The sequence below is a fragment of the Schistocerca gregaria genome, chromosome 2 (assembly GCF_023897955.1).
Source record: "Schistocerca gregaria isolate iqSchGreg1 chromosome 2, iqSchGreg1.2, whole genome shotgun sequence".
Taxonomy (NCBI): domain Eukaryota; kingdom Metazoa; phylum Arthropoda; class Insecta; order Orthoptera; family Acrididae; genus Schistocerca; species Schistocerca gregaria.
The window spans coordinates 762,700,321-762,719,688 of NC_064921.1; the positions used below are offsets into that span (position 1 = coordinate 762,700,321).

Here is a 19,368-nt window from a genome sequence, read left to right on the forward strand (position 1 = left end):
CTTTTTTTCCCCCTAAGGGAAGTCTTTCCGCTCCCGGGATTGGAATGACTCCTTACCCTCTCCCTTAAAACCCACATCCTTTCGTCTTTCCCTCTCCTTCCTGAAGAAGCAACCATCGCTTGCGAAAGCTAGTAATTCTGTGTGTGTGTTTGTGTGTTTTGTTCATTGTGCCCGTCTGCCGGCGCTTTCCCGCTTGGTAAGTCTTGGAATCTTTGTTTTTAATATATTCATCACAGGTTCATTTAGTCAGTAAAGAAGTTTTGTAAAAATGCTGTTCAAATTACAGGTAGTGATACAAAAACTTATAACTTCCTCTGACATATAATTTGCATAGTGTTCATCACAAAACTAGAGAAATCCCATGTGATTACAGAGGATTGTTGAAAATCTTTCTTCCCATATAACATCCTCATAACTGAGTGAGGTAGTGCAGTGGTTAGCACAGTGGATTTACATTTTGGAGGATGGTGGTTGAAATTCCTACCCAGATTTATGTTTTCCATGATTTCCCTGTATCACTTCAGGCAAATACCAGTCTGATTCCTTTGATAAAGACAAGGCCTATTTTCTTCCCTTTCCTTGCCAACCTGGGCTTCTGCTCTCTCTGTAATGAGCTTGTAGTTAATGAGATGTTAAACCATAATACTCTTTTCTTACCACCTGTGAATTGACTAGGAAGTGTGTGTATGTGTGAATGTAGTATAGTACGTAGCCTCCAATACACATTGTACATTGGCTAATGGAGTACAAATATAGGTGTCAAATGTTTTGGTTTTTAATATCTTAAAATAAATACTGAAAAATTCAGATTTTCTAACCTGTGTTGAGAGGAGAAGATACGCCTTAATACTCAGTTCAGTAAACAACATGAACTTTACTATTTCTAACTATAATGACTCCCATTGCCGAGAGCCTGCAAACAGCAGCACCAATAGCATTCTGAGTGTGTTTCATGTTTCTGACCTATATTTTACTATCTTAAATTTGACAGCATGTACTATTTTTTTATGAATATATTGTAATAACTTTTCATTGTAATAACAAAGACTAGAATACTGATGGCCTAGTGATATTTTACTAATGTGGTTTTAATTTCTACAGTTCGAGCAAATGAAGGCGATGCATATCCCCTTGGTGCATTGCAAGTAGGCACACAAGTTCATTGTGTGGAAAAATACCCTGGTTTGGGTGGATTTTTTGTTCATGCTGCTGGAACATATGCAACAGTTTTACGAAAAACAGGTGATAGAGTAATTATACAGCTGCCATCAAAACGAGAAGTCTCTCTTGCTCAAGAATGCATGGCTACTGTTGGTATGTTAATGGTATTGTTTCTTGTGCTTAAATAATGAGTAGTACAAACTGTATACAAGAGCTGGTTCTACAGTATGTTTGAAAAGTCGCATACATGAAAATAAATTTGACTGTAAATAGGAGTAGCATTGGATTCATGCGGTCAGCCACTGCTAGATAGCAGTGCGGGTATAACTGACAACAAAGACAGCAACATAACAGTTACAGATCAAATGACATCTGTGTTATTGCACATTCATTGCTTGGTAAACAAATTGTTTCCCCAAACAACTTTTTGTTGCTCAATGCTATTTTCTCAGTTGTTCACATACATGTGTTGTATGTGCATTTCGTAGGAAATGTCCAGATACCACAGTGACGAATAATTCAGCAACAATGAGATTAATTGGCATTAATGTCTAATCTCAAATTTCATAAGATTGTGCTAAGAAAATGTTTCAGATATTAAAATTTCATGCAAACCGTGTTCTTAGTATGCTGTAATTCAAGTCATCACATAATGGAAAGCATGGTCATTTGTTGATGTACATTGAGTCACAGAATTGTACCATGTTTTCTCCCCGGTAAGACATGGTTTCCCTTTAGTGGATAAGCTAATACTCAACACCAAAAGTTTGGCTAATTGAAAATCAACATGTCTTTCATGAAAACTCCGTGTACTATCAGAAAATTTGAGTGTAATGTGCCATATCACTTCGTCGAATAGTGAGCCAAATTTCCTTTGAAACTACTGTCAACAGTGCTGTGTACCAAGACATCATTACACAGTTTATTTCACTTCTTGAGGCTGATGTGTGCGACTTTTCTGTCTCCTTAATTAACATTGCTTTGTAATGTTTTTCTGTCTGCACATGTAACTGCATATGTATAGTAGTTATGAGATTAACTATAACATTATGAAAAGGATAGATTGTTACTCACGATATAGAGGAGAAACTGACTCATGGACTGGTGCAACAAAAAGACTGCTATACATTTGAGCTTCTGGCCAATGGGCCTTCTCTAAAGTACAAAATGAAAACACACACACACACACACACACACACACACACACACACACACACACACACACACACACACAAAAGAAACACTGTGTGTGTGTGTGTGTGTGTTTCTTACTTGAGAAGAAGGCCTTTTGGCCAAAAGCTCAAATGTATAGTAGTCTTTTGCTTTGCCTGTCTCCGTTTTGTAACTACAGTCATTTTAAAAGTATTAAAAAATTGTTTATTATTGTTTGAGATGTAGTTTCGTACAACCATAAAACATTTTCACTTTGCTGATCACTGATGGCATCAGACCAAACAATGACTACATAAAATGAGAATACTTTGGTATCAGCTGTGCCTCCAGCCTGTTATAAGATCCCCCATTTTTAGATTTTTGTATTTTCAGTGTTTCTCTACTAGTAGTATTCCAATCTAAAATGTGCATCTAACTTATTTTACCAAGATCTCTTGTCTTGCTGGCTGGGGTGTAAATGTGAAGTCAGAATTTGTTTGGTCAAGAGCAGGTTGTAAGGTTACAACAGTAAGATTTTTGTGTCTTTGGAGCTCTTTGGTTTAAGTATGATGGTATTGACGCCATGTCACCTAGAAAACAGCCTCATCATGCATACCTTGACATCATGGTTGAGTTTGCTAGCAAACTGCACCTGTGTTAGACTTGCCACCTCAGTTGCTGTGTAACGAAGGATAGACATGAATAAGCATGTACTGTATGCTCTGTTGCTTTAGTTTCTAAAACATCAAAGTGTCATAATAGATGTGAGTCATTCCATTGTCAGAACCTATATCTTTAAAGGCAAAGTATCTGTAATATCAAGCTTTACACACTTACGACATGTCCTCCTTGCAAATATGAGTTTACTCTTAGAGAGAAACACAAAAATTGGACATGAGACGGTAGCAAGAGTCAAGCCAATGGCTCTTGTGCTTTCATCTGCTCTGTTGTCAAATGCACTCTTTGATTGGTTACCTGAAACGTAACAAGAGAGCAACACAAAAATTGGACATGGAATGGTAGTAAGAGTCAAGCCAATGGTGCTTGTTATTTCATCTGCACTACGAGAACAACTGACTTTAATTATATGTGGTGGTCTGTTTGAATTTGTGTGTACAATGGCTTTATTGGCTAACTTCAATGCTAATTAAGTCTAACTGCTCAAAGTATAAAATATTTTTCTTAATAAATATTTCTCAGTGCAACCTATCCTGCAACACTCTTACAAGCTTTTCACTGTTCCTGACTGCCCTGTATAATGAGGATAGTAATTTTCTTTGAAGACAAAAAACATGACATTCACAAACTCTTATGTATTCCACCCTGGATTTTCCATTTTTTTTTTTACAGAAAAAGTCCACAAATGATAAACTAAAGCATTTATAGGCATTTTTACATACAAAAAAGGCAAAAATGCTACTAAGCCTGTTTCATACTGTCACTCACTAAGGAGATAAATAAACAATTGCTCATTATTATCACAAAAGCATATTGACCATAATTAATTTTGTCTCACACACATCAGTAATGAGAAAGTGGAAGGGGGTGGTAGCTAGGGAATATGTCAGCATTTTATGAAATAATACAAAAATTTCTTTATTTGCCAATTATTGTTTTATAAGAAGATGCAGCACATATCAACACTTTTTCGTCCTTTTGTACAAAGTTATACATTTAGTGTCATTTATGTATTTTTATTCTTTGTAAAGTTATTTAACGTGATGTAGTCAAGGGCATGGTTGTTTAAACTATGAAATCCAGGAATCAAATGTCTGATCATATTATTGGCCACTACTTTCACAAGCACGTTTCTTTGATTTGAATGTTGCAGGAATGGAATTTCCCTTTCTTTGACAATTTTTTGAAAATTTAAGTATACGTATGTTGCCCGTGGTGGTCTGTTGGGTTGTGCACTTCACTCCTGCCCAAGATGTCTCAAGTTTGATCCCGTGTATGAGGAGGCAGTTTCCTCATTCCAGTCTCTCCAGGATGACCCTAGGCCCACTTGGCCAGCTATCAAATAAATATTGGGGTTCTTTTACAGGGATCAAAGGTGGCCTGGGCAGTGGGCCCACCACCCTTCCTCTCCTAGTAGCACAGCAAAGGAGGATTGCAGTCAGGCCAGTATCACAGTCACAGGCCTGCGCCACAGACTTTGCCTTTCTTTTTGTGTGAACAGTCAAGTGTTTCCCTTGCTTTCATCAACATCATAATCATCTGCTACTAAATGTAAAAGCTTTGGTGGAGCTGTATCTTTTCAGTTTTGGATACCACAACAAGCAGCATCAACATCACAAGTCCTTGTAAATACAAATGCTTTAGCTTTTAATACAGGAGACAGCATACTCTGTGCCCTTAATGTTTCTTATGTGTCAAATACTTACCGTAACAACATGTGGTAATTTTCCCCATTTAGCTGGTAATATTTCCCCAAACCTGTCCTGGAAACTGTCTGTGTTCTGTTCTTCTCACACAGCTAGTAATTACTAAAATGAGTCAATGCAGGAGTAGCTTGGTCAAGAGTGAAGCATCTGGACATACTTCATTTCACTAGCGAATACCATGAACACAACCGTGACATAATTTTTCCAAAAAATGTTGAATATGTTATTAATTGACAGTTGCAGCTCCTGGAAAACATTTCTTAGTCTTTGACCTGTAACCAGTGTTTTAACACTAATAACTTTCCAAATCTGACATAATTTTTATATATGTGGCAGAACTCTTCCAGTTTTCATTTCCTTGCCTTGAGTGTAAGAAGTGCAAAGCAACAACTTACCATATTGCAGCAGCTCATTTTTTTCCCTATTACATGTTGTTCCATCAGTGCTGTGAGAGAAGAAAGACTTCCGCTCAGGCTCCCACCAAAGTTAGGCAGGCTCCCACCAAAGTTAGGCAATGACAGACTTTGCTCCTTTTGATTAAACCAGTTGTTGATCATGCCAGTTAAAAGGAGAATATTCACAAAATAGTGAAGTGGGCTGTCTGCAGAAGATTGCACGGGGTGAATGTATTTTATCTTTAATTAGACGGGTCATAAAAGTTTGGAACAGCTTTTTTATTAGGATAATTGCATTATTGTCATCCATCTCAGATCTACTTGCTTCTAGTATGGAGTGATCTGATTTATAAGTGAGATAAAAATAACAGTAATTAGAATTATATTAATACTTTCAGCTGCTGACGGGTATTGATATATATCAATGGGGACAGGTGAAAATGTGTGCTCCAACCAGGTCCATGTAAGCAGGAGATCCTGGGGTTGTGTCCCGGTTGGGGCAAACATTTTCACCTGTCCCCGTTGATATATATCAATGCCTGTCAGCAGCTGAAGGTATTAATATAATTCTAATTTCGTTCTAGACAGCTGCAGGTCATCAATGGTGTCTGTTCTTTTGGACATGTCCGAAGGAACAGACACCATATCCATATAAGTATAAAAATAACAGTGGTCCTAGCCCACTATTGCCTGCACTGAAACTGGACTTATTGTGCAGTTTCACTCCCTATAGATCTAGTAAAGCCAACTATAGTCCGACCCACAAACGATGGCAGCTTTCACATGTCGAGGCACGGATGGGAATGGTATCATTGACGATTCCAAGCGACAGGCACAGTACGCGCATGCGCATGCTTTCCACTTGAAGGATATCCTGCAAATTATGTCTCACGCTTGCTTATGCAGAATATATTACTTACTACCACTATCAGCAATGACAGCTCTTGCAACAAGTGAAATATAAATTCACTGAACAACTCACAACTATCGTGTTTAATGCTCGTATTAGCTGTGGCATTCAGACCAGAGTACTCAGAAAACTGCTGAACGCGAGGGTGTGCTGAACAAGAAACTCTACCACCATCGTTCATCACTCCAACTACAGTACCTCTAAAGAGTAGTAGTAGGCCCTGTGTCCTAGTTCTTTATTAGACACAGTTTCTTCAGGACTTCATGACCCGAATATTATGTATCTTTTGATGTCTCCAACACTTTGCATTGGAAGATTAGATGTGGTGCTGTTTCATCACCCTTACCACACAGCCTACTCACAGAGGCTTCTTTCTCTATACCCTTCATGTGCAGGTGTTTCTTAAGTTCCTATGGCCTGTCATGAGTCCTACCGTAAGTTTGATGTGCCTACTATTCAAGTCCAGGAGTACAGAAATACTCTTAAAACATGGCTTTGGCATCAATGGCTTGCCATGTTTTTGTTTTCAGGTCATGGTTGAATAGTCTACATGCTGCTCTCTGATTCAGTTTCATAGTTTTGATTTAACCACCACCTTAGTAATTGTTAGGACAAATTCTGGTCCAAAAAATGGAGTCATCGCACCTGTCCTGGCTAGCCTATTAGCGTGTCCATCGCCATTGATTCCTGACTGACCAGGGACCCACAGCAAGATTACCCTGTTGCTTTCCCCTAGTCTCACAAAGGTTTCATGGCATTCTACAATGATTTTTGGTCTTATTGCAGGAGACGAAGAAGATTTCAGGTCTGCTTGACTGTCTGAATAAATGTAGATGCTACAATCTTCATAGTGTGTGTGCAAATTCTTCTCTGTACACACTCTGATTACAGATATTTCCAGCGGGAATACTGTGGCTAGACTTGCTAGGAAGACCACTCCCTCCATTCTAGGCTGTACCCCTTACACTGCAGCCTCAGTACCTTCATCTGCTTTTGACCTATTAGTAAAATGGATTATGTCTCCTCCATTGTGTTGTGGTTCATTCTTTCACTGCTTCCTTGAATGTTTTTTGAAGCACTCGCCATTCCCCCGACCAATCCTGTATTCACCACGGTCCCTAAAGTGGTATGGGATTCAGGATATCCTAAGGTTATCCAGTTATTTCTAGTTTTTAGCCTGTGTGGCACTGCCTCCCCAGGTGTAATGCGGTATGTCCAGCGTGGTCTCCATTCCAGCACTGGATGTGCTGCTAATCCTGCCTGTTGTGGTTAAGCAGTCCAATCTCTGTGCACCTTGATAAGCTCCGCAGCAATCACCCTCTGTTTTACTTTGTTCCACCATTCTGTAACTCCATAAACTGTCATAGAGCTAATTATAGTGGTATATATCTTGTATATACAAGGGGCATTTGAAAAGTCCATGCAAAAATAAAAACTACTTACGTGCTTGGGGCAAAACTTTTTTTATTTTTCAACATAGTCTCCTTTTAGACTTATACACTTCATCCAATTCTGTTCTAATTTGTTGATCCCTTCTGAATAATAGGAATTGTCCAAGTCTGCAAAATAGCTATTAGTTGCTGCAATCACCTCCGCGTTTGAATAAAATCTTTGTCCCGCCAACCATTTCTTCAAATTGGAGAACAAATAGTAGTCCGAGGGAGCCAAGTCTGGAGAATAGGGGGGATTTGAAACGAGATGGAATCCTGTTTCCATTAATTTTGTGACCACAACTGCTGAGGTGTGTGCTGGTGCATTGTCATGATGGAAAAAGACTTTTTTGCAGTCCAATCACCAGCATTTTTCTTGGAGATCGATTTTGAAACAGTCCAATAATGATGAATAATATGCACCTGTAATAGTTTTACCCTTTTCCAGATAGTCAATGAGGATTATCCTTTGCAAATCCCAAAACACAGTCACCATAACCTTTCTGGCCGAAGGACTGGTCTTCATCTTTCTTGGTGCATATTCTCCCTTGGTAACCCATTGTTTAGATTTTTGTTTGGTCTCAGGAGTAATGTGTCCATGTTTCATCCTCAGTGATGAAACGATGCTTAAAGTCCTGCGGATTCTTCCTGAACAGCTGCAAACCATCCTTGCAATACTTCACACAATTCCATTTTTGGTCAAGCATGAGCAATCGCGGAAGCCATCTAACGGATAGCTTTCTCATGTTCCAAATGTTTATGCAAAATATTATGTACCCATTCATTTGAGATGCCCACATCACTAGCAATCTCATGCACCTTAACTCTTCTGTCATCTGTCAGCATATCATTGATTTTATCAATGACTTCTGGAGTCGTAACCTCCCCATGGCGTCCAGAACGTTCAGCATCACTTGTGCCCATATGGCCACTCCGAAAATTTGAAACAACTTATAAACTATTCTGATCAAAGGTGCAGAGTCACTGTAATGTTTATCAAGCTTCTCTTTAGTCTCATGAGGCATTTTGCCTTTCATAAAGTAATGTTTAATCACTGCATGAAATTATTCATCATCCATTTTGTGACAATCACTCAATTTCCTTGATCCACACGAATGCCAAAAACAAACAGACCAATATGGCTGAAACTTGGTGTGCGTTTTTTCCAAAGACACTACTAACTAAACATGACCTTGATACATGCCAGTGGTGCCATCTCTCGGACTTTGCTCAAATCCCCCTTGTACTTGTGTGGTTTACTCTCTGGTTATATCCCCAGGCTCTTCTAATACTCATAACAGTACCTTTCACCTCAGAACACACATTCTTTATGTAAGAAACCCATAATATTTTCACATCCAGGGTTACCCCTAAATACTTCACTACCCCCTCTATAGGTAAAGTTTCATCAAAAAGTTTAAGGCACCAAAATGTGTGCTGGATTTGCTCCCTTGTGAATGGTACTAAAACAGTTTTCTTGGGGCTGACACTTGGGTCTTCTTTCCTGCACCAGTTTTGCACAATGATCAATGAACATTGTGCTGTAGTTCTGTCAGTATTAGGAAATTTGGCATATATTACTATGATGAAGTCGTCTGCGTATCCTTGGCAAAAGTAGCCTCTAGTGTTAAGTTCTTCAATGAGTTCATTCACCACTGGGTTCCATGGTAGTGTGTACAAAACTCCTCCTTGTGGACACTTTCTGATGGTGTTGATCACCAGTTTTTCATTAATCATATTGATTTCTACCTTTACTTACTCAGCTTTGTCTTAACCCACCTACATATGGTCGTCTCAATGCCATGCTCTTCTGCTACAGCTCTAACCATGGATTTGAAAGTTGTATTGCTACAAGCAGCAGCCAGGAAGATGCAGAGGGCAATTTTGTAAAGGTGTAGTTCTTTTTCCATCATCCCAACAAGTTGGAGAAGTTTTGTTTCACATGGTAGATATGCAAGTTGGTGTACATGTAGAGTAACCTTAGTTAGCCTCTTTTCCGTAGCATACACATTAACCAGTTTTTCGAACATATTAAGAATGAAGACCAAACTGATTGGTTTCAAATCCTTGGCCTTGGTATGATCACTTCTCTGTGGCTTCTGAACAATCACAACACTCACTGTCCTGCAAGCACTAGGACTGATTCCTACTGCTAGGCTGATCCTAAAAGCCCGTATTGAAACCTAATTAAATTCTCTTCTGCCTGTTTCAGTAGGGCTGAAAAGATTCCATCCAAATGGTTGAAATGTTCACACTGCCCACTGGATCCTTTTTGTTTTTGTTTTTGGAAATTGACACAATCTGTAGCAGATTTCCCGTTCTGCCTTTGGTGGCGTGTAAACCACTGCCTCTCAGGGCTTGAATCTATTTTGTCTGCCAGAGTACACAGAGGAAAATGTCTTAAGAGGCACATATAGCATCTCATTTGCTGTCCTTGTATAATCACTGTCCCCGTTCCTTAGAATACCTACTGGATAAGTTGGTATCCTGGTGAGAATTCCTCACAGAATACCTTCTAGGACAATAGCTTCACTTGCTTAATTGCAATGTTGTATTTGGCAAGAGCCTCCCAATATTTTGCCCATTGTCCGTTCCTTCTTGCAAAGTTGAACAGTCTTCTTATCTGCTTCCTTTGGAATTCCAGAGCATTATTCCACCACATCGCAATTATTTTTGTACGCTTCTAGGTGTTAGTCAGTTTTCTACATATGATGTCATAATGGCAGGTGTCACTGTGTCTGATATTTCTCCAAAATCTACTAGGTTTATTATCGAAGTTTAGGTTTCAGATAGGTGTGAGTTGAGGTTTTTCTTATAAGAGTTCCACTCTGCTTTGCTGTAATTCCTATAGGTCATAGTCTAGCACCCATTTCAACCTCAAAGTTACTTCACACATGGTCACATAAGGATGGCTACAACACCACCTGCCATTGTTTGAATGGACCCAAAAGTTATGCCAATTACTTCTTCCCTTCTGATGTTCCTGACCATAAATTATTTCCCCTATTCAGGATCTCCAGGTTACTCTTGAGCAAAAATTTAAGAAGGTACTCACTTCTGCTGTTGTTGTCAGTGCTTTGCCATAACAGGCAGTGGTCATTGGCATCACAACCAACCAGTGGTTGTCCATTCTGCTCAGAGCAGCCATCTACCAGTCTCCTAAATTCCTAGGAAGGAGTAGTTCTGTCCTCATAATGAACGTAAGCTTTGGACAATACATTTCCCCTCATGCTGCCTTCCTTCCATGTGTTGTTTCATCCTTAGGGTTACCAAGTCCATGGAAAAGAAATCTGGTATCAGCATGAATGAAATTCCATTCTTAACATAAGTGAATACTCTTGAGTTTTTTAGATTCCTAGCATATTTCAATCTACCTCCAGTTTCTCCAAGGTCTCAGACACCACCTCCATGTAGATAAGGCTTTTGAATCTTGGCCATGTCCACCTCTTGCCTTTCCGGAAGATGACTCAGGATGGGAGTTGTCCTTGTATTATATTGGAGGTTTATCTGCAACACTTGCAGCCTCCAACTTGCTGGCATGGTCGTTTCTGATGTCTTTGATTTATCCTGATGGAAAACTATGAGAATGCTAAGTATGAGTACAATTTCAAGTCCTTTTCTCACAGAAATTTTTTTGCTGACTTCCACCGCAAGGGTTTGTCCATTGATACAACCTTTCCGTTATTTACCCTCCAGTACTCCGTCAAGATCGTCTGGTTCTGTGGCCGTATTTTCTCGAACTGTCTTTGGAGGGGCACCCTTAACAAGTTTTAGTACCCAAATTGATACAATTGTGCCTTGAAGAGCTCAGCTGCTGTCTTCCTACAGATCAATGAATACATTTGAAGCCCCAACTTGATTATAAAGGTGAAAATAATGAAGGTAGTGCTTTTAATGTTGACATGTCATCCTGCGCAACCAGTGCCTATGTTTTTATGATCTAAAAATGTTCTTTTTTAATCCATTAAAAATGTTTTTAATTAACTAGGAGCAGCCCAATTCTGGTATGATGTGATCCATGCCAATGGGTGTATGGCATATGGGAAGATGCATCATTAACATTGGGAAACCAGGAAACTTCCCCGAGTAATTAGCCTTGCACTGCTTGGGGTTCTGTGGTGTCAGGAACAGACCCCCATCTCATTGGACCAAATGGAGAACATGGAAAACAAAATAAAAACTAAAGACTTGATGAGAGAAGTTTGGGGAGGATGCAGGTCTGGTGCCCAAATTTAGGAGAGTCTATCTGGACAAGGGTGCTCTAATCTCTGTCTGTGAGGGAATAGGAACAGTTGTCTGGCATAAGGAGATGATGCCCAAGATATCTCCATGGGGGGAATCAAAGCAGCTGGTCGAGAATGAACAACAACCTGGAGATCCTGAATAGGAGAAAGAATCTATGTTCAGGAACATAAGAAGGGAAGAAGTAAATGGCGTAACTTTTGAGTCCTTTCTAATGGGTACCTATGCCAAATACTGGCAGCTGGTGTTGTAGGTCTTTAAGTGACCAAGTGTAAATTAACATTGAGATTGAAATGGGTGTTAGATTATGCCCTATAGGAATCAAAGGAAAACAGAGTGGAACTCTTATAGGAAAGACCTCAAACTCAACCTTATCTGAGATCAGAACTTTGATACAGAATCTAGTAGATTTTGGAGAACTGTCACGACACAGTGACATCTGCCATTATGACATCATATTTAGAAAACTGTCCAATCACCTAGAAGTGTACAAAAAGAAATGTAATGCAGTGGAATAATGCACTGGAAGTGCAAAGGAAGCAGTTAAGAAGACTGTTCAACTTTGCAAGAAGGAACGGACAATGGCCCCTCCCAACGATGAACTGGAGCATGTTCACATGCTCCAAAGACCAGTGGTTGTATCCACACTGGTGAAGGAATAGATTGCCCTGTTACAAGAATTCCATAGCAAACTTGTAGCCAGCAGGGGACTACATTGAAGGGCGTACATTGCTGTCTGTGGCGATCACACATCTTATCATGAGCCATGTCCCTCCTTTTTCAGTGTCTGCGGCAACATTAAAGTCAGTGTACTTATTGTCTTTGAATAAAAGTGTTATTTCTGTTTGTCTCATTACAAATTTCTTTCAGTTACATTCTGTAATATGCTGTAGCAGTTGTTTTTATGTATAGGCCAAAGTTTCAATGTGCATCATGTGAACGTTACTTTTGTCCTTAAGTTTTGCATACCAGTGCTGTTAATGGATAGAATTTTCAGTTTTGCAGGATTACATTATTAAAAATGTAACAGTATATTAACCAAGATAAGTGTGCAGATACTTATGACAAACTATTTATTGGAGACCCGGTCATCCTGTTAATGGTTTAATCCATTTGTCTTAAATATTCATCAGGTAGGAATGTAAAAAACATTGATTTTAGGACAGGTATCACAATTTCTCCTGCAGTTGGACAAACAAGACTTGTGAGGCATTTTAAGTGGTCACATGTTTGTGTCACAATCATAATAAAAGAGATTTCCACCACAGATATAACAAACACAGTGACTACAAAAACATGCTTCAGTTGCTTAAGTTTATGAGTAATGGCTTTGTTTCTAGATGCCATTGGTTGAAATTAGCATGACAAAAAGTAGTGAGAGCACTAAGTAAATGAAAAAGAGAGAAACATATGTTTAATAATAATAATAATTATAATTTTTATGAGAACTAAGCGCTCAGTGAAGGAAAAAAAGGTTTAACTATTGACACCTGAAAGTATTATGGTTACAAACTTTGTAGTTATGAGGGATGTGCATGTTATGATTCAGTTCCTGCTCCCCCACATCAGTACTTCCTTCACAAATTGTATAGGTAAGTTCACAAAATCTTTTCCATTTATGATTTCATTATAATCCATTCAATAAATTGGTTCCATTTAGTGTAGCTCATTGGTTTCCCCATTTTTTTGTGTTAACTGAGTTTCTTAACATTGGATGCACACAAGTGAAGTGTGGAAACAATTTTGTCTTCATTAATACTAAGAAATTCATGTCCAGTGTCTTTGTTGTTATTAGACTGGTGATTTCAGTGACACCTTGGGCTTTTTATGTAGCCCATAAAATTGATTTCTTTATACTTTTTAACCAGCATACAAATGTACATTTGACTCATCCAGCATTTTTCCTAACAATCTCCACATACCACTAGCCATTAAATAATTTAATTTCAGTGTCAACACATATTGCATAATGCTATTCCACTGCAAAATGACACATGATGTGCCTCTGTCACGCATTATAAGCATAAGGTGGTTTGAAAGGTGTAGATGTAGATTTCAAAGATCACTGCTACTGATATTCCAACAACAATACTGTCAGTCCACCATCCAAAAAATTAAAGGATCCAAATCAAGCAAACTCGCTCTCAATTTTTCATTATTGTCCTCCCCACAATTTACTGTGCTTCACCTTACCATATTTTAACTTTTTTATATCTTTCCTTCTTTTCTCATTCTTTTTTTCTCTTCTCATGCTTCTTTTATCTCTTGACTGTTTGAGGTGGTGCAGTGGTCAGTGCACTTAACTGTCATTTGGGAGGTTAGCAGTTTCTATTCCTGGCTTTTTCAGATTTAGCTTTTTTGCCATTTCCCTGTATTGCAGAGGCAGATGGAGGGATGGTTCCTTGGAAATCACCACAGTTAACTTTCTTTCCTCTGTTGGAGCTTACTCTGTCTCTCAATAATGTCACTATCAACAGAATATTAAACCTTAATCTCCCTTACTCTCTTCTTTGGTCTCTCATGTTCTTCTATTTTACCACTTTCCCTTCCTAATATTTCTGTTCCTGCCACTGTTTCTCTTGCTTTTGCATTCATTTCTCTTTTCACTTTTTGTTCATCAGTCATGTCACGCCGGAGTGCCAAAACTTAGACAAAAACCTTAAGAACTGCAATGTTGCATACTGCATTCTATTGTGAGTTAATGCTCTAGCTGTACTTGTTTTTTCTAATGGTTTGAGATCTTGAATGTCTCAATTTAATCATCACCTATAATATTATCTTTTTAAGTGATAATACAAGGAGGTAAATCTTTAGTTTTGAAACATTTGCTATATGTTGACGTTGTATCCATTTATTACAAATCAGTTAACACAAGTGTGTTTCAGGAAAACAAAAATGTGGCAGTAAAGTACGTATATGCACTGTAAATGTGGTCACACATATGAGGAGTTCAATGTAGATTTGATGGCTCTTGTATGAAAACTCGTTTTCACTATACAGAGAGACACTATTCATATGATGGAGTGTGTAGTAACATTTTGAAAGTATTTGCTCGAGTTTTTATTGTCCTGTGAAAATAGGGATCACGTTTGGCTCAATGATATCCACTTTGATGACAGCATAAGTGAATCTTGTGTCAGAAAGTACACAGTATCAAGAAATAAGTAATGCCTTTCCTTGAGATATGTCAAACTGTCTTCAAAATGAAGTATGGTTTTGACATGGCAATGCTTTGTTATACATGGTCCTACTGGTTGTGTTACACCCATATCTTTGAACTGAGTTACCCAACTAAGTGTATAAGGACCTTCAGTAACTAACTCCAAACCATGATTCAACTTGGAATTTTTTACATATATAAATCATTGTTAAAAAGGAAGAAATTATAACTGACAGGCAAATTCTTAGAATCTCTGGATTTATAGTCTAAATCAGACAATGGAAAATCAAGGATGGAATGTAACAGTATTATGAAAAGGATTGTTCCTACTTACCACATAGCGGAGATGCTGAGTCGCAAATAGGCACAACAAAGGACACAGAATAAGCTTTCGGCCAACCAGGCCTTTGTCAAAAATAGATGTCGCGCACATCCACCCCCCCCCCCCCCCCCCCCGCGCTCACACTACCGGAACTGTAGCCACGTGTGTGTGTGTGTGTGTGTGTGTGTGTGTGTGTGTGACATCTATTTTTGACAAAGGCCTTGTTGGCCGAAAGCTTATTTTGTGACAGTCTTTTTATTGTGCCTATCTGCAACTCGGCATCTCTGCTATATGGATTTATTGTCTAATAATTTGTCATCAACTCACTTCCATGAGATATAGAGGTTAAAGAGCTGTTTTACTGACAAACAAGAGAAGTCAAAGCTTAAACAGATGTAAACCGTTTGAAAAATGATGCATCTATGTGCTTTTAGGAGGCAAGAAACAGATCCAATCCTGAGAAGAAATAAAAGTAACATACTGCAGATTGATAAAATTGAGGTTTAGAAGTTCTGTCCATACAATAAAGCAATATTAAAGGCAACATATTTTGAAAGCTCCAATAAAAGATGTTTCAAATATGTGTCTATAAGTTTACAAACGAAGGATTCAGTCAGAATAACTGAGAAGAAGGGTAGAAAGAATAACAACATGAACATTGTGTGAAGTACTATTTTTAAGAGTGAGAGGTAGTTTACCAAATACAGCATTAGACGACAATCAAAATACCATGAAAAAAAACAGTTGAAACACTGTCCACCCTAACAGCTGTGCACAGAGCTAATGTACCAATCATGCATTGTTTGTATTGGAAGATTTCCTTTCTAGAAAGGTAAGAAAAATGTAGGAAAAGGAGCTGAAGAAATGAGAAAACTGCTGTGTTGTAAAGTGAATTAATCACAGTACTGCACTAAAAAGATAAGTAAATGATACTTGTTCCATCTCTTTGTTGAAGGAGAAGTAACAAACCACATGAATTCTTGGAGACAAAATATGGTGATAATTTAGTCTTTCATTGCCACATACGACATTGTTTCCTCTTCTTCTTCTTATGCCTTTGTCCTCTGTTGGTGCAGGGTCGGCTTGGTTATTAATGAATCTGGCGTGGTTAATGTAAGAGATGGCCAGATGACCTTCCTGTTGCCACACCACTACCCCTCCCCACCCTTCCCTGTGGAAGGATATGTGTTCCCCAACTGTCTGCTTATAGTGTTATTCATGTGAAGTGAGCAAAAGTTTCTAAAAGTTTGCAAATTATGTAACTAAGGTGTGTCTTGGGTACCAACCTGATACTCATCTAATGGAATATGAGAGACTGCTTTAAAACTGCACTCAAGCTGGCCAGCACACCAACCCTTGTCATTAATCCATCATGTAGATTTCATCCCCTTCCCGGAAGTGGCACTCTTAACAGGCAAGGCTACCAAGATGAGTATGTCACTTGGGTAATTATTTTAACTGTAACTTTCAGGTTTTTGTTCATTTTCATCAAATCTATGGCGTTATTCTCCATCTTTTCGTTAAACTGAGAAGGAATTGTTTGGATTTAACACAATAAATACATTAAAGTCTATGTTTTGAGGTGGTTCACTGATTTATTCGTTTTCTTTTAACTAATTTTTCTTCTTCTTCTTCTTCTTCTTCTTCTTTTTCCTTATCACTGTATGTCAGTGCTTCAGATTTCTGTTTGTTAGGCTTAGTATGCAATTATGGGCTACAGTTTGGTATTTTATTTACAGGTAGATTATCCAATGTTATGCATGGAAAAACTCCAATTGGAAGCGCAACAAGAAATCGAGAACTAGGAAACCGACCACGATCTGGACTATGGCAAAGGAAAGATGGACGCCATGGTCGCAAGATAAGGCGTCTGCCTCCAGTCCGAGTAATTGGAGAAGCTGCCCCGAAACCTCCAACTCCGATTCATCTGACACTGAATATTGCTTAGTTTATGCATTGTACTTTTGCAGATTTTTAAGTGTCTAATGAGCAACATAAATGTACAGGTTGTGAAATATTAAAAACTGAAATATTTATATATTAGTAAATGACAGATAGTAGTTTTTTTATTGTAGAAATATGCCAACATTTGAAACTGACTGGAACCAGAATGCCTCAGATCTATTGCTGTGCTGCTGGTTGTAACTGAAAAATTATGTGCCTGATTCTGTACAAAATTCATGGTGTACGAGTTGCAACCTCTTGGTGGCATCATGCCCTTCATAATCTGCATGCTGTTATGTGTAACATCCTTAGATCTAGATCAGTTCACCTGCACAGCAAAAGGGGCGGCAGTGACCAAAGAGAAAATAATTATGTTTACTTTTCAAATTTGCCTGAACTCTCTAAAAGACATCAGCAGATTAGATTAGATTATTTTTTCGTTCCAAACACATTTACTTTGTTAACATGAATTCATCTGATTATGTGAGCTGTATGCTCTTACAAAGGAAATTGTTTATTTTGATACCACTGTTTGTACCTTTAATAAATAATTTAGCAAGTCAGTTCCAGGCATGTAGCTGGTAGGTTACCCTGCAGATTTCTTTATTTTACTGTACATGCAAGGTGATTGTTAGCCATTACATCATTTTGTGTTGTGTTCTCTTCATAAAGTAGTCTCATCTTCATCGTAGACTATGCATATTATTTTGAATGTTTATAAAAAGCACTATCTCAGCATTAAATAGTGCATATGCATACTAGCTCATACCCATTTCAAATTGCTTGCTGCTGACTACCTAACTCTTCATCTGCTTTTCACTGCAGATGAGTGATTTCGTACAAAGATGGATAAACATTGGGACTGAGTTCCTTGTCCCAAAACATGGGGAAAAGAACATTTGTAGTGATGTTATCGATACAAGCCAACCTGCAATGAACTGTGTATATCCAGATGGTGAGCTGATGCCATGAAACGTTAACATTCGCCTCATGTGTAAATTTGTAGTTCCTTAGTGTCTAACACTGTACCCGTGTTTAACATGTACCACAGTTATATCTATTTAAGATGACACACTATTCATTTTGTGAGCTGTTAGATGTGATTTTTTATGTAGGGCTACACTTAGTTCATGGTCTTAGAAGTGTATCATGTGATGGTACTAAACCAAAGAAACCAAGTCATCAGACTTCTGCTGTGATATATCATTGACTTGCAGAGACAGAATCTTTGGCACCAACTGTGGATTTTACAGCTAATTAGAGAGAGCACATTCTGCAAGGAGGCAGTTGGCCCCAGCACATGGTACATTTCATATTAGCACATGGAGAAGCACCTTACCAGTATGAACCACCCCTCACACGATTCAAATCCCAGTCTTTCCCCCCAGATTTAGGTATTTATGTTGTTTTCTTTAGCATTTGTATGTGAAAGCTTGGATGTTTCCTGGCAAAAGACAGAAGCCAATTTTATGCTCCATCAAAGCTTGTGCTCTGTCTCTAGTAATCTTCTCATTACATGGATGTTAATCCTAAATTTTTTTCCAAACCTTTCTTTTATAATACAGGGAAAGGCAAAAAGTATTTAACAGAAGCAGTGCACAGATGTGTTTTCCTGGTTACTTGTGGCACTTAAATACACCCTGTTAATTTAATATCTAATATTCCTAATGACTTCCAATGACCACTTCCAATGACCTGCCATAGAGTGCTGAAATCCCCAGGAAAATCAGGACCTAAAAGATTTGACTGCCCAAGCAAGGACATAATAAAATGAAAACCAACTGTGTAATGGCGCACAAGGTACTACAATATTTTTATCTTTGTGGAGATAAACAAAACCACATTTGAAGAAACATGCACACTTAAAGTATTTTGAAAGGTATTGAATAATTCCTGTTTTGTTTAGTTGTGGCAGATGTTTTCCTGAAAGTATTAACCTCTTGTGGATATTCCACAATAATAGAATGATGTACCCTCTTTAACTTCAACAAAAAACATTATGAAGTGGAGGGTTATCATGACACTGAAAGCACTAAACAGCAAAAATTATGTGCATAGGAAAGAGTTGCAATAGTAAAATACATAATGAAAAGAGGCTGTTGATTTGACATATTATTCCTTTCCGTGCCACCATCATAATACATGAAGGGTAGGTTTTGTGATCAAAAAGTTACTCCATATTACAATCCATTCAGTTGTTACAAATACCAAGAATTTGGCATGCCACTGAAATATGTAAGGGTCTTGCTCTATGTATTCCATCCAGGT

At 38.3% G+C, this 19,368-nt stretch overlaps 1 protein-coding gene across 1 annotated transcript in view; it reads left to right on the forward strand.

Moving 5' to 3' along the window:
* Window positions 1-17,209, forward strand: part of LOC126334983 (39S ribosomal protein L2, mitochondrial) — a 49,092-nt gene extending 31,883 nt beyond the window's left edge. The window contains exons 3-4 of the mRNA XM_049997783.1: window positions 1,102-1,314; window positions 16,896-17,209. Coding sequence (XP_049853740.1) covers window positions 1,102-1,314; window positions 16,896-17,104 — 422 coding nt within the window. The 3' untranslated portion in view covers window positions 17,105-17,209. The remainder of the gene's footprint in view (window positions 1-1,101; window positions 1,315-16,895) is intronic.
* The last annotated feature ends 2,159 nt before the right edge of the window (window positions 17,210-19,368 follow it).